Raw genomic sequence first — 10,978 nt, 5'->3', positions numbered from 1 at the left:
CCTTGGACTTAGCGCAGTGCCTGGAGCATAGGAGGTGCTTGATGAATTGATCCTTGGAGCCATCTCTGGACCCACCCTAGAGAAGCCACCTGGTAAACAGGCCGGTGGTCATGCCGTCTACACCCTGCCAGGCCAGCCAACACGCTCTCCAGCATAACCCGCCCCGACCCTGGGCCCAGCCCCTCTGGGGAACCCACAATTTTGATTCTTCTATAATCAGGCCCTTCATGACACGCCATCAAATAGCACGAGGACAATGTTGGTGTTTGTAAAAGGGGTCTCCCACCTCTGAGGCCCCACCTCCCATCCATCAGACTGGCCAAGTTGAGGGGGGGTGACAAATGTTGGGGGTCAGGAGCTTGGGGGGGCACACCGAGGGGTGTGTGGCTGTGAAAGGGGGTGTGAGGCACCTCTGGGCAGCCAGGGGCCCACAGTGGGCCAAGCCCGGGGCTTGGCCCTGGGAGCAAGTTCAGATCCTGCCTGACGGTCACTGCCACGTGTCCCCGGACAGATTTCCTCCTCTGCAAAACAGGGCCAAGAGCAGCATAGTTTTAAGAGCAAAAACAGCATTTCAGTGCTCACAAATTGGAAATGTGTAAATGGTAGTGGGCATAAATATCTGAGTTTGGGGAGGGGGGAAACTTGTGCTAATGAAAATGCTTTAAAAAACCCTGGATTTTTGGGTCCAAGCTGCCCGATTCCCCAAACACAAGCTGGCTCTCCTGCCTGGCCCCCTCAGTGTCCACGGGCAGACCCATCCAAGACCCGCAGGGCAGAGGCTGCAAGGAGTGGACCCCATGTCACTCTTTCTCCTGCCCAGGCAGTGACCAGCTCAGGCAGATGCCTCTGCATACGAGGGCATGGGCCCAGGTCTTCTCAGCCGGCAGCAGCTTCCAAGGTCCGCGCCACGTGCACGAGCCCTCCCTGGGATAGGACAGCACCCCTGCCCTCAGGGACCCCAAGGCTGGTAGGTCCAGAACACCCCACAACTCCTCCCTGAGCACTCCCTGACAATGGAGATTGGTCTGAAGGAAAGAATTTTTTTAATTGTGCTGTTAGAACAGAACTGGATACAAGTGTCTGGGGCAGCCACGATCCAGACACAACGGCTTGGCCTCCCGGGGCAAGCCCTCCACTTCTGGGAGAAGACCACCCCGTCGTTCTGGGGAGGAGCTGGACCTCTTGAGCTGCCTCCTCCCCGGGCCCATCCCCCTGGGCCCAACGCCCCGCTGCAGACCTGCGCCCACCACCACACGGATCCCACTCCACTCTTCTGGGCCTCAGTCTTCCCCCACCTCACTGTGGGTTTCTGAAGAAAGCACTTGACAAACAGGGGCTGCTTTTATTGTCATCCAGCCCCTCTGGCCCTAGGGAGGGCCATCTCCATGGGTCCCTGGGAAGGGGCCTCGGGCTCGTCAGGAAGGCTGACGGCAGCCCCTGGCCCAAGGGGAAGCAGAGGAGGGGAGGGATCCTTGGCTGTCTAGGGCGGTCTGTGCCCGGGAGTCGGCGTCCATTCCACCAGGCCTTGCTCCTAAGGTGGCCGGAGGGCCCAACAGGAGACTGGCCATGTACTGCAGAGGAGTCAGAGCTTGCTCCGGGGGGGCTCGGCCGGGACCCTCTGCAGCCGCCACACCACCCTCACCTGCTCGGCAGGCCGGTCCAGCTCCCCGAAGCGCTGCAGTTCCCCAGTCTGCCGGTACTGCTCCAGGGCCGGCTCCAGCACCGTGACGGGGATGCTGAAGTTCAGGTGGGGGTAGGTGGCCCCCGTGCTGTTGTCTCTGGTGTTGCTGGTGACAATCCCTAGGGCAGAGGTCGGGGTAAACAGACATGTGGGGACAGCAGCCCTGGAGCAGGGAGCGCAGAACAGCCGCACCCACCCTCACGTGTGTGTGACTGCCCGTAGACAAGCTGCCCTAGCCCCCAGGACCCCGCACCCCCCAGGGCTGCCCTCTCCTTCCAGAGCCGCTTCATCTTATTGGGGTGTACACACTCCCATGAGCAGGAACCACACAGCCCTTATCTCCCCCCCCACCCCCGTCCCGGGGCCCAGAACAGGGCTGGCCACACTGGTCCTGAGCCTAACTGAGGGACCAAGGAAGGAGGGAGGAATGCATCACGTTCCTCACCCAGTAGTTCCCCCAAGTCACTGAAGAGAGGGCCCCCACTGGACCCCCCATGCACGGCGCAGGTGGTCTGCAGCATCACGGGCGCGTCGTTCACTTCCACCACAGCAGACAGGATCCCCGAGGTCACTGAGGGGCCGCAGGTCTGGCCAAAGGCCCCAAATCCGACCACGCACACGTCCTCTCCTGGAAAAGCCCCAGGTGGGGGGGCAGAGGGATGGTTGGCTCCCAGAAGGATGGGGAGGCCCCCTCCCTGTGCCCGGCCCCACATTCTGTGAGAGCACTGCGGCCCCCATGGGGTCGGCTGAAGGGAGCAAGGAGCTTGGACTCAAGAGCCCCCAGTTCTGCCCAAACACTCTGGTCTTAGACAAGGCTCTTCCGAAGCCTAGTTTCTTCATCAGAGAAAGGGGAACACCGTGTGGAGGCAACTCCAAGGCACCCTGAAAGCTCTGTGTAAGCTGAGTGATTGCTAACCAATGAGCCTTTAAGACAAAGAGGGCTGCCCTTAGAGGCTGCCTCCCACCTGTCCTGGGCATGTGGCCTGGGGCTTCCCTTTATTTGCCATGAGCAGCTGAGATTCTAGAAGCCACTCCTCCCCAGCTGCTCAAACTATGGGCCCTGACCCCCTGGGGAGACGGGAGGGTCCTAACTGACTGGAGGGTGCAAAATTATACTACCAATGTCCAACTTGTACACCTATTTTATAAAGCCGTGTACCCGGGCACATTTCTTGGGCAAAGAGGGACTCCTTAGGGAAAAAGTTCCAGAAGCCCTGCACTAATCTACATTGGTGGAGAGAATCCCTCAGTGAGGGTCTGGGGCTCGTATACCAAGGAACCCACTGGTCCTGTCAAAAAAATCCATTTATGAATATAGTGGAAAGCAATCCCTATCAACCAAGCAATGAGCATTTATTAAGTACCTCCTGTGTGCCAGGCACGGACACCCTAGGAAGGGTGAATGAGTGCACCTCACAACAAGCTTCCATTCTAATGAATGCAACCTTAAAGCATCACAGAAAAGGTGCTTAATATTCCAGAGTGAGAGGATGAGCGGATTTACAACTTGAGCATGATCTAGACTGGCACCCTCACTTTGTAGGGGCCCGGGAGTGGAAGTGCACTGCCCAAGGTCACCCCCCAGTCCTGCCCGATGCGGCTGCCTGCGGAATCCCCCCCAGTCTGGTGCTTTCTGCCAGCCACTCCTAGCTTGGCTTGTTATGCTTCCAGTCCCCCATCCTCCCAGCTTACCTTCATGGAAGTGGGTGGCCAGGACAGGAAATGGGATACCCCTGAGGTTCTCCTCCAGCTTCACCACTGCCACGTCATAGGGAGATGTGTCCTGGGTGGCAAACACCACTTTCCCCCAGACTGGAGAACTCCTGGGGGCAAAGGGCAGTAAAGGGTAAGAACCTGAGGACTTTGGAGTGACCGAGGCCCCCAGTTCAAGGCGATGCAGGCCGAGAAGGAATCTCTCTGGAGCCAGCTCTGGGAACCAGAGCTGGAACACACCTCGGAAGGACACATTTGACTTGCCCAGAGGCACCAAGTCAGCCAGGACCAGAGCAGACTCCCAAACCCTGGTCCCTTAGCCAGCAGCAATTACCACACATAACAGGAGTGGCAAAAAATAAGACCCACATGTTCCCCCCTTTCCCATTTTCCTGAAGAATCGTGTCAGTGCAGGGAGGAACCAAATGGCAGAGGGTCAGTGGTTCAACAGAGAATAGTCTGTAAATTTCAATAGACTTGGGACGGAAAATGCCCTTCCCATTCAGAGAGAGACCCTGGAGCCTGAATGTGGATGGGAGCCTAATATTTTCACCTTTTTTATTTTCTTGTGCCTTTTTCTCCTTTTGGTCTGATTGTGTGTGTGTGTGTGTGTGTGTGTGTGTGTGTGTGTGTGTGTGTGTGTATGTGTGCATGCACACCATGACAAATATGGAAATGTTTAAGAGGGTTGCACCTATTTTACCTGTATCAGATATTTTGCTGTTTTGGGGGAGGGAGGAGGGAGAAAAACTCAGAGCACAACATTTTACAAAAGAGTGTGAATACTATCTCTACTTGCATTTAGAAAAATAAAGTGCTATTAAGAAAAGGAATGGCCTGAAAAGTCAGGAGCCCTGACTTGCTTCTTGGTCACTTCTCTGCAGCCTAAGTTTCTTCTTCTGTGAAATAAGGAAATTGGACTCTACGATGACCTCTCAGGTCATGGAAGTCTCCTCCCTCCTACTCAAGTCCAAACGTGGGCCTGAGAAAAGTATAAAAGCCATTAGTTGGAAATACAGAATTGTGCAATCAGGAAAATTTTTTAAGTGATCAGTCCCAAAACCTTCTTTTTAGGAGGGGAAACTGAGTCAGAAAGGTGAACTGACAAAGTCCTAACCCACAAGCCAAGTCCTGGGACCTTCCCCCATCTCCACCCGCACCGGCCCAGGCGGCCAAGTTTCCTTATAATCACGACCTGGATGTGAATCAGATTAGGGAACAGATGAAGTTCTAATGAGGGGAGAGGAGGCAGGTGAGGAAAAAGCTGCCAGGGAGGGAGGCAGAGGACCCTTGCCTCCAATCGACCCCCAATCGGGTCTACCCAGAAATCCCCCTGCACTCCCTCAAAGGCGGCTGTGAGTAGAACATCTTGGAAGTCAGGGAGCCCCTATGGCAGAGCTTACCTTTGGCCCTATCCAGAAAGATTGCTGGGAAGAAAGCCAAGGGACCCCCCCCTTCCTCTTCAGGGAGGGGAAAACAACAACGTCTGGGCCCCTGCCTGGCTTAGGAGCCCCACAGGCCGCGCCTAGGATTTCCCAGACCCTAAACTGGCACGTGAGGAGGCCTTGCCGAAGATAGGCATTGGCAGATGGCACGGGAAGCAGGAGGAAGGAGAGGGCGCCGCTGGGAAGTAGGGGCCAACTCTGCCAGGCTGTCCCCTTTAGGGAGGAGAGGGAAAACAGGTAGTGCCTGGGGAGGAAACCCGGAGGACTCCGAGAGCCTCCTTCGTTGCTAAGCAACTAAGAGCCTGCTAGAGGTTAGCCGCAGAGCTCCACAGGGCAAACCCGGGTGAACAAAGTTCGTGGGGGGAGGATCTGAAACGGTTGCTTGGCAACGGGGAAGGGGAAAGCAGGCAAGAGGCAGGAAAGACGTTTTGGGCTTCCCAGTGGGGACTCTTTAGTGGGATGGGAATGGAGCAAGGGTAACCCATGGGGGGAGTGGAGTGACTGTTCCCCAGGGCTATAAATGGCCCGGAGGCCTCGGAGGAACGGGACGGACCGTAGTGGCGGAGGCTTGGCCACATAACCCAAGGCTAGCGCCACGGAGGTCTGGGGATGGGCTCCAGGGGCACACGTGAAACACGGAGGCTCTTCAGGGGAGGGGGGCGGGCAACCTAGGCAACCCAGGAAAACAACTCAACTCCGCTACGGGGGTGACGTCACTCGTAATGAAATGGACCAATAGAAGAGCTGGGAGGAGGGGGGGGTGGGAACCGGTTGCTAGGCAACTAAGAGAGCGTCCACTGAGGATGGCGTTGCCAGGTAACCCCAGCCTTACTTGGGGGCTGCAGGCCGCACCAGGACCCTCTTGGCCTCCTGCGGGGCCACGTGGCGGCAGGTGAGCACCAGGCGCGGGGCCAACGCCACTCCGGAGCCCCACACGGACCCACACTCGACCAGGACGGCAGCGGTCCACGCAGCCCCTAACTCCGGGAGGAGCGGGGGACTCGGAGGGTCCTCGGGGGGCAGGAGCGAGGCCAGCAGGCGGGCCTCGGCGGGGCAGCCCAGGCGGCCCAGCGCGTGGGCAGCGGCGTGGAGGAGCGCGTCGGCGGCGCAGAGCAGGCTCAGGCCCACCCACTCGCGGGCCCGCCAGCAGAGCGGCGCCGCCACGAGCGCCACGAGCGCGCCGTGGGCCGAGAAGACACCGGCCCCCTCGGTGCCGGGCAGGCAGCGCGCGTCCGTGAGCAGCAGCGGGCCGGCCGCGTTGCTGAGCACGCCGCGGCTCAGACTGTTGAGGAAGATGTCCGGGCAGAAGGCTCCGAATGGGGAGCCGCAGGCAAGCAGCGGGGCGCCCTTGGGCAGGGAGGCTGCGGGGGCCACCGACAGCCGCGGGCCGGCCGCCGCCTCCGCGCTGCCCTCGACGCACAGCAGCGCGAACCAACCGAGCGCCGCCAGCAGCGGCCCCTCATCCGCCCACGCGCCCGCCTGGTCCTCGGGCTCCTGCGGGGGAGTGGGCGGCTCGGGGCCGCTGCCCGCGAAGCGCCACTGCTCGGCCGTGTCGCCGCCGAAGAGGCGCGCGAAGCCGGCGCGAAAGGCCGGGCAGCAGACGAGCAGTAGCAGGCGGGCGCGGGCCGGGGCGCGGGGCGCCGGCTGGGCGCTGCAGGGCGGCGTACACAGTGCGCCCCGCGGCCCGGCTCGCGCCCCCAACCCGCGGCCCGGCCCCCACTGCACGTGCAGCCGCAAGTCGTCGCGACAGCTCTCTGCGCCCAGGAAGGACGGCCCGGCCCCCGGCTGTAGCACTCCGGCCCCGGCGCGCAGGAAAGGCGCCACGATGCCCCCGTGGCACAGCACGAGCCCCGCGCTCCGGCTCAGCAGCACCCCGCTGCAGCTCCACGGACCCTCGGCCTCGGCTCCGGGGCGCTCTGCGCCGCGAGCGCTCACCACGCAGCCCGCCCGCTCGCCCGCCGCCAAGGCTAGGCCCCAGCGCCGCCCCATGGCCCGGGAGCCCAGCCGGGATGCGCACTGGCCCCAAGCTGGCCTGACCCAAGCCCCACGGCAGCCCAGGACCTACTGCGCTGAGACGCAGACGTCGCCCAATAGCGTTCGGGAGCCTTGCCTTCAAGGATAGTGATTGGCTGACCGAGGCAGCCAGTGCAAGAGGATTGGATGGCCGGGCAGCAACTCCTAATTGGAGCGAGCGCTGGAGAAACACGTGGCCTGACCGTAATCACAGTCCCGCCTATCCGGTGGAACGGCCCACAGGGCCCACCAATCCAGATCCTCGCTTTGCGGAAGTGAAGTGTGGGGCGTGGCTGAAGGTCAAGTCTTTACCGTTGACACTCAACTTTGTTCCCTCTGGGCCCGTGACCTGGGGAGTGAGTTGGCCGCGGTGCCCGTTTTTGCCGAGAAAGGCAGTGACTTTTTTGCAGCGTCACCCAGCTGGCGGGCCCGCGAGTGGGTGGGCCTGAGCTGCTCTGCGCCGCCGCCGCGCTCCTCCTGCCGCTTCTGGCCTGGTCTCTGCCCCAAGGGATCCCCCAACCACCAAACCCGTCCCCTAAGCCTCGGCTGGGTTTGTTTGCTTTTTTCTCTCTTTCAAATAAACTATTTAAAAATTTTTAAAAATCGAAAGATTTTAAATTCCCCGGGTCCGACCGGGGCGAGGGGTCACGTGCTCCTTTCCTTTCCATTTGTACGCCAGCTGCCCAGGCCATCCCGGCCAGGGCTATTACAGGGAGGGGGAGGGGGGAGCCTTCAGTCCTGGGTTTTTCCCAAGGAGGAGGGAGGGAGAATGGGACGTTCCTGGAACTGAAGCCCGTGGAGCTCCTCCAAAATGGGGGGACAGGGTCAGACCGGCGCTGGAGGAAGGCTCTCTGCAGCAGCCCGGGGGGCGATGGGGTCCCCACCCATGCAGGGGCGGGCGGTGTGGGAGAAGGGGCCACGGGAACGGCACAGAGCTCCAGCAGCCACACCCTGGCATCGGCCTCGGGGCGAGCCCCAGCGCCGGACTCTGGGCCCGGGAGGATGCCCCGGTTGTCCTCCTATCCGAAGAGGATCAGCGACCACCCGGTTGACGTCTCGCTTTCCTTGTGAGTTGGATTTGAGTCCTCCCTCGAGGAGGGAGTGGGATGCTGGGGAGGACGGTCCGGGATGCGGATGTCGGGCCAGGCTTTGGGCGCCCCACGGCCCTTGGAGCGAACTGTTCTCTCTTGCCCAGGGACGTCTCGGCTCGCTGGGGGTGGATCTGCGGTCTCTGTGTGCACCCGGAGCCCCAGGTGAGCGCCAGGAGGACGGCGGTGGAGGATGGCAGTCCTAAATCGGCCCCTCAGGTCCTGAGCACCAGCCCTCACCTGCTCCCACCAGGCCCGGGAAAGGCCCAGGCTGATGGCCCTGCCCTTCCTAGGGGATCGGAGGTGCCTCGGGCCGCTGCACACCGGACCTTCTCCAGAGGAACGAAGGGAGAGACCGCGCAGAAGTCCAGGTGTAATGAGAGACATCACTGAGGAAGAGGGCAAGAGCCCCCAAGAGAACGACCCGGTGGAGCCGCTCACCAGAGGGCCAGTCAGTGCCCCCTCACCAGGGAACTGGAGGCTGCAGGGCCCAGGAGGGAGACAACAGCAGAGGGGCATGGAAACCTTCTGGGTGAGTTCCAGGTGGACCCTAAAGGTTTTCCTGGCCTCAAGACCGGCTGTCGCCCCTACAAGGCAACTATGGTGTATCTGGCAAGCACTGGGCATCAATATTGATCACAAAAATGACAGATGGCTCTGGAATCAAGACTTGGCTCAAATCCTGCCTCTGGTATCTGTGTGACTGTGAGCAAGTCATATAATCTCTCACCTCAGTCTCCTCATCTGTAAAATGGCTTGAACTCAAGGGCAGCTGGTGGCACAAGCACCAGCCCTGAAGTCAGGAGCTGAGTTCAAATCCGGCCTCAGACACTTAACACTTTCTAGCTGTGTGACCCTGGGCAAGTCACTTAACCCCAATTGCCTCAGCAAAATTTTTTTAAAAAGGCTTGAATTCATTGCCTTGAGATTCCTTCTGCCTTTCACTCTTTACTAGGGCATACTTCCAGCCGGCCGTCGTGTCCCCTGACTCTGCATTAGTGGAAGCCGCCCTCCAAGCCTGGGATAATCACGCTTAAGGACTGGATCTCCGATTTCCTTCATGCAGGGAACAGCTGGTGCAGCTCCTCCAGCAGTGCAACCTTTCCTGTAACTTGGAGGGTGGCCAGGGGCACTGATCACTTAGTAAATGCCCAGGCCAGCTCTGTGGCTAATTGAAGCCCTTTAGCACCTGGCCTCTTCTAATCTTTCCAGCTCACTCACAAGGCTGGCTGTTGGGAGGGTCACAGGCCACAGAAACCTTTAAAGATTGTCTCCTAAATTAGAGGGGTTGCCATAGGAATCCTTAGGTGAGCCCACAATAATGAAATGACAGACCCTAGAAGTATGGAAGTAGTTAAAGAAGTTTAATTTTTTCACAACACATAATCAAGGCACAAAGAAAGTCTCACCTAACTAATAATTATCTTTCACAATAGAACCACAAAAGGGACCATAATTAATGGTTTTCCCTTGGACACTTGGCCCCTTCTTGGGGTTGGGCCAGACCCACAAGTTGACCTAATCATTGTAAAAATCCTGTTAACTATTTCAGCTCCCAACAAGGAGTTTCTTCCTCCCTAGAGTCCAATGATCTTCCCTAAATAATACTGAAGCAATTAGCAGAGTGCTGTATTAATATGGTGTTTATGATAATGAAAAATGGCTCACAGTTTTGATTTTCCCAAGTCACAAACATGAAATTACTTTTTAAAAAATCATCATTGCTGGCATTTATAGGGGGCTTTTAGTTTTAATTGATCTTCAAATCCACTCAAGGTGTTGATTATCTCCATTTTACAAATGAGTTCACTGGCTTTCCCATGGTCAAAAAGCTGCTGTTCCAGGCAGAGTCCAAATCCAGGTCTTCCCAAGTCCAAGATCAGCTTTCTATTCCTTACTACTTCACAAGAATAACCTGGAAATGTGAAGCTTGTCACCTCCAGTTCAGTTCAAGACAACACAGACACACCACTTTAGTGTTTCAAGATTGCCCAACTGGGACAGCAACTTTTGGGGTGACCATAATTCACTACTTCAGGCCTGTTGTGTACCAGCACTTTGAGGTATCTATTTGGCATTAATCCCATGGATGAGGCGTTAAGAAACTTATGAATTATCCTGCTTCTCCCCTGAGCATAGATAGCAATCCTTTCACCCATAATACTAAGGATACACTCCAGGCTCCATTAAGACCCTCCTTACCTTTAAGCACCTCAATGCCCCCTACAATTTCAGGGGGATGCACCTAACCTGTAGTACTATAAAAACAAACATCTCCTTGTAGGGAAAGGACTGGCATTGGACAGATCCCAGCTCCAACACTTGAAAAATATGATCAATGGGCAAATCACCCTCTCTGTCCATAAAATGGCAACCATTAGCCCAAGGCACCATTTCGAAAACCTCAAATTTCATCCCACACATCCAATCAGTTGCCAAACCTTGCTGCTTCTACCTCAATATCCTTTTAAGTTTCCTTCCATTTGGCCAGCCACTCCATTATTTTAGGTCCCATCTTAGCTTCCCTGGCATACTCCAATAGCTTCTGAATGTCTCACATCTCATCCCTCTATGAGCTCAGCATCTACATTGCTGCTAATGTGATTCTCCCCAGACCAGAGAGGCTCCCTATTCTTACAATTTGATTTTTTCCCCAGACTTTCCAGATTTCACTTTAATGGTCTTCACACACATCAGCCCATCTCCCACCTCTCTGCCTTTGGCTTCTCCCCGTTCCCCACAAGCACACACACCCTTCTATATCTCCTTAGTCACATAAGATCCAGCTCAAGAAATTAATTTCTATACAAGGCCACAGGTCTTCCTGAGTCCCAAGAGCTGGTGTCCTGCCCTCCTACCTTGTACTTCTGCACAATCTTAAAAGCCAGACTGTCTCCCAAAAGAACATAAGTTTCTTGAGAGTACAAAGCTTTGGTTTTTGGGTGTTTTTTGTCCTTATATTCCAAGCACTGTGCCAGGTATATGATAGGTATTTAATACTTATAAATTAATGCTTGTTGACAAACTGACTTCAAGCA

At 57.0% G+C, this 10,978-nt stretch overlaps 1 protein-coding gene and 1 long non-coding RNA gene across 2 annotated transcripts; one reads left to right on the top strand and one right to left on the bottom strand.

Annotated features, from left to right (window-relative positions):
• Positions 1 to 1,026: 1,026 nt before the first annotated feature.
• Positions 1,027 to 6,915, bottom strand: TYSND1 (trypsin like peroxisomal matrix peptidase 1). The gene is made up of 4 exons (XM_074296537.1): positions 5,672 to 6,915; positions 3,374 to 3,504; positions 2,127 to 2,309; positions 1,027 to 1,800 (listed from the first exon to the last, which is right to left on the bottom strand). The coding sequence occupies exons 1-4, from the start codon at positions 6,826 to 6,828 to the stop codon at positions 1,583 to 1,585; spliced, it is 1,689 nt and encodes a 562-aa protein (XP_074152638.1). The 5' UTR covers positions 6,829 to 6,915; the 3' UTR covers positions 1,027 to 1,582.
• Positions 6,916 to 7,334: 419 nt separating this feature from the next.
• On the top strand, positions 7,335 to 9,607 carry LOC141558803 (uncharacterized). The gene is made up of 2 exons (XR_012487147.1): positions 7,335 to 7,919; positions 8,896 to 9,607. It is a non-coding gene; the product is annotated as an uncharacterized LOC141558803 (long non-coding RNA).
• Positions 9,608 to 10,978: the final 1,371 nt, after the last annotated feature.

The sequence above is a fragment of the Sminthopsis crassicaudata genome, chromosome 2, assembly GCF_048593235.1.
Source record: "Sminthopsis crassicaudata isolate SCR6 chromosome 2, ASM4859323v1, whole genome shotgun sequence".
NCBI classification, from domain to species: domain Eukaryota; kingdom Metazoa; phylum Chordata; class Mammalia; order Dasyuromorphia; family Dasyuridae; genus Sminthopsis; species Sminthopsis crassicaudata.
This window is presented reverse-complemented; position numbering and strand designations above follow the sequence as displayed.